Here is a 4,478-nt window from a genome sequence, read left to right on the forward strand (position 1 = left end):
GATGCTGGGAGAGTGGAGTGTGGGAGGCTGGTGGTACAGAAAGTCTGGAACTGGTGGAAGACTCCACTGTTCCCAAGAGCCCCTCATTCCCCTCCAAATCCCACTGGTGTCTCCCAGGGCAACAACATCATGCTGGTGGCCTCCCAGCCAGCGCTGCAGGGCTCCGAGAGGAAGAGCTTTGAGATTGTTTTCCGAGAGGTAAGGGGCACCGGCCACCCTGTGTCCGACTCTCCCCTACCCGTACCCTTGCTTTGTAGTCCGGCTTTGACGTCAGCCACCCTGCTGCTCACTCCCCCATCCTCACCTCAGAGTCCTCCTCCAATGCCTGGAAGGCACGAGTTGGGGGGCAGGTTGCTGCAGAAGCAGCACACAGGGCCTAACCCCCTTCACCCACACATGCTATCATCCCCCCACCCAGGAATTCTGGCGCCGGCCTGACGGGCAGCCAGCCACACGCGAGCACCTCCTGATGGCGCTGGCTGACCTGGACGAGCTTCTGGTCCGGGCCACGTTCTCCTCGGTGCCCCTGGCGGCCAGCATCAGCGGGGTCAGCCTGGAAGTGGCCCAGCCGGGACCCTCGAGGGGACCCCCGGCCCTGGAGGTGGAGGAATGGCGTCCCAGGTTGAGAGCGAGGGTGGTCCCTCTCAGATCCTGGCGCTGTGGCTGGAGCTCATCGCTTTTCCCCATCATCACCAGGATGGGTCTGGTGTTTCCTGCATCCCTCCCCTGACCTCCTTGAGAAACCGCATAGAGCTGGGCAGCACCCCTTTCTTAGAGTTCTGAACTCAAGCTCTGAAGTCTCTTCCCCTCAGGTCATGAGTTCTCAGAACCACCGCCTCTTCCCCTGGCTTTTCCAGAGCTACATGTGCCCACTCCTCCTGCCATGGCACTCTTCTTAGTGTCTCATCCCCCCCTCTTTCTTTGGTTCTCCTGGGTTCCAACATATTCTTTCAAGCTCCTGCTAATGAAAATAATAAGAAGACCCTGCCTAATATCATCTCTCTATATAAAATCCTAAGTGACTGGTCGGCTGACCATTCAACCATTCGACTGGTCACTATAACGAGCACTGACCACCAGGGGGCAGATGCTCAACACAGGAGCTGCCACCTGGTGTCCAGTGCACTGGGCCCAGGAAAATCCCTCTGCCAATGGTGAGTGAGACGGATAGGCAGAGGGACAGACGGGGAATCCTATTGGGAGGAAGGCCAGGGGGGTGGTCCACCGTGGGAGCCCCCCACCCACTCAGGAACCCCACCAGTGGGAAGTCCACATTTCTGCAGTTTTACATCTGTGCGCCTTTACTGTGGCCACAAGAGCTTTCACACCCAAGTACATGAACTTCAGGTCCCTTGGAATGATAAGATTTAACACATTTTGAAGGCGAACCCCTGGGGAAAGCAGAATCCTTGGTGCACGTTTCCTGCAGTGAAGCAAAACAGATTATAAACATGCCTTTGAAATGGTCGGGGAGAGAGGGAGGGCCTGGAGAGATTTCAAAGAAGGGGTGGCGAACAGCAGTTCGTTGTTTTCAGAACCCATGACTACTCACCGAGAATGAGTAAAAACATCCTTGGTTATATGTGTGCAGCCTCCGTCACTTTATTAGTGAATGTGCAAATGGCTGTGCAGCTCTTCGAGGGCTCGTTCCAACTCCTCTCCTGAACCCGCTTTTTCCATCGAGGGTTACGTTTTTTCAGTGAAGACCCTGCCAGGAGAATTTTCAGGAACAGAGTCCTAGGGGTGCATATGGGTTCTTCATTCAGGATGAACTATTATTTCAGTAAATTTAAGTGGCGGGCGATGCCAGGATGGACTCGGACAACATCCAGCTTTGGAGTGTAAAGTGAAGACGAAGACGTGGAAGAGGGCGGCTGAGAGAGGGCGAGGGGGTGGAGGGCTGGGCCTGGGATTTTCCCTCCCAGAGCCAGTGAGAGTCGTGGGAAGGGATGGAGGGTGTTGGGTTCTGGGTCTCCTGGCTTTGGATGAGACTGCACTGGAGATGGAGACCAACCTTCTTCTCTCCCTGCCCAGGACTGTGCCCCGGGCTACACACGCACTGGGAGTGGGCTCTACCTTGGCCATTGTGAGCTGTGTGAATGCAATGGCCACTCGGACCTGTGCCACCCAGAGACTGGGGCCTGCTCGGTAAGATGCAAGCAGGGCCAGGGCAGGGGTCAGCTTGCCTGGGCCTGGGTGGGGTACCAGGGCTCGCTGTGGGATAGCGAGGGGGTGGGCTTGGTAAGATTGGCCTAGGTCCAGGGGCAAAGGTCATGAGGCATGGCCTGTGGGACAAAGCACCTAGGCCAGCAGGTCTGATCACCAAGTGGCAGCAGGCATGGTGGGGTAGCCAGAACTATGGAATAGCATCCATCTTTATTTATTTACTAGAGGCCCGAAATTCGTGCAAGGGGCTTGGCCCTCGCAGCCACCGCGGCTGCCTCAGCCCTTGCAGCTGTGGAGTCTGCCTCGCAGCCCCAGCTTTGTCTGGAAGGTCATCCGTATGGTCATTCCGTTGTTCGGCCATCCGGTCTAATTAGCATATTACACTTTTATTATTATAGATTTTTTGGTTAATCCTCACCTGAGGATATTTTTCCATTGATTCTTAGAGAGAGTGTTTTCCAAATGAACATAGGATGTGTTTAGTGACCTTTTTTCACTTAAAAGGTCATGATCATCTTTCCGTATCATTAAGTACGTTTTATACCTGAGCTTTTCAGAGTGGGCTGTGTTAGCCTCCCTGCAGTATGTGGTCAGGGTTGGGTGGTTGACAGAGCAAGGAACATGGTACATTAACCCTTTGAGTGTCAACCAATATCCTAGAAACTATGCTAAAATTGCCAAGGCGTTTTTGCTGATTTTACAGCAGTTTAGGAAATTTGCACTTAGGTGCCATCTGTCAATAAAGAGTGAACTACCTGCATCTAATAGTGACACTGTAGGAGGAGCGCGATAGCGCTCCCAGCACTCTAGGGGTTAATCAAACAAACATGAATCTCTTTGGAGAAGACTATTAACCCACACGTATTTATAATAACGCATCTATTTTTAAATCTCTTTCCCCACACACCCAGGTGTACCCCTCTACTTTCCCTGTGATATTACAGGTGTGTAGGGAGACAATGTAAGAAATGTAGTCAACATCATCCTTTGTTAGATATTTGGGTGGGTGTTGTTTTTAGTTCTCTCGTCATGGATTTTTAGGTTTATTTCCAGCATTTTGCTTCTATAAACACCACTGAGCTAACCAGTCTTGAAGATAAATTCACAAACATGGTATTTCCAGATCAAAGGATTCCAAAATTGTAAGGCTTTTGGTAAATTCTGCCGAAGGGCGAGTGGCTGACATCTTTGTACCTCGCAGCAATGCCAGCACAATGCCGCTGGGGAGTTCTGCGAGCTGTGTGCGCCTGGCTACTATGGAGATGCCACGGCCGGAACACCGGAGGACTGCCAGCCCTGTGCCTGCCCACTGACCAACCCGGAGAACATGTGGGTGCCCTTGCTCAAGGCCCAAGGAGGAACTCCCACTGGGGGTAGCGGGCACTGCACTGGCTTTCGGGCCAGAGTGAAGGGAGCAGGGTGGGATGTGGGCATCCCATGGCCTGACCTTCGCCTCCTCTATCCCAGGTTCTCCCGTACCTGTGAGAGCCAGGGAGCTGGTGGGTACCGCTGCACAGCCTGCGAGCCTGGCTACACTGGCCAGTACTGTGAGCAGTAAGTTTGCAAATAGGAAGGGTGAAGGGAGCGGGTCTATGGTAAATTCCTAGGTGAGAGCCCTAGATAGGGTGCTGCTAAGAAAGTTCTCCACCAGGATCATGTCCCTGCCCTTGATTCCCTGTTGCCCTTGGGTAGCCTTGTCACTCTTCAGTCTCATCCACTTCCAACACCTAACTCTGCTCTGGTGGGATGAACTTGGTGACTACTCGATGGTCAGGCCTTTGCACGAGCTATTTCCTTTACATGGGACATTCTTCACCCTCAAACTTCCCCTTTTGGCTAACTCCTGTTTAGCCTTCAAGGCTCAGCTTCATTCATTCATTCATTCAGCACATTTTTATTGAGCACCTTTCCCCTTTTGGCTAACTCTTGTTTAGCCTTTAAAGCTCAGCTTCATTCATTCAGCACATTTTTATTGAGCACCTACTATGTGATGTGTAGTGTGTGAAGGTGTTGGCGATGCAGTGGTGAACAAAACAGATTCCATCCCAGTCCTGTGTAGTCTACCACCTGTAATGGGTGAGAAAACAGCAAAAAAGTGATCATACAAATATATAATTACAAACGTTGATAAGTAACCTGAAGAGAATATAACAGCTCCCAGGGAACATAACAGCTCAGAAGCCCCATTCTCTGGGAAGCCTCCTCATTCTCAGGGCTGGGTCTGTGCACTCACAGCCCCCAATACATGTTCCTCGCTCTTATTTTATATAGTTTCCTCCCTCCCTACCTCCCTTCCTTCCTTCCTTCCTTCC

The 4,478-nt window shown here is 52.1% G+C and overlaps 1 protein-coding gene across 1 annotated transcript in view; it reads left to right on the forward strand.

Moving 5' to 3' along the window:
* Positions 1-4,478, forward strand: part of HSPG2 (heparan sulfate proteoglycan 2) — a 110,871-nt gene that overhangs the window by 50,160 nt on the left and 56,233 nt on the right. The window contains 3 exon segments of the mRNA XM_006777662.2: positions 2,035-2,148; positions 3,368-3,495; positions 3,634-3,720. Of these exon segments, the coding sequence (XP_006777725.2) occupies positions 2,035-2,148; positions 3,368-3,495; positions 3,634-3,720 (329 nt within the window).

The sequence above is a fragment of the Myotis davidii genome, unplaced genomic scaffold (assembly GCF_000327345.1).
Source record: "Myotis davidii unplaced genomic scaffold, ASM32734v1 scaffold149, whole genome shotgun sequence".
Taxonomy (NCBI): Eukaryota; Metazoa; Chordata; class Mammalia; order Chiroptera; family Vespertilionidae; genus Myotis; species Myotis davidii.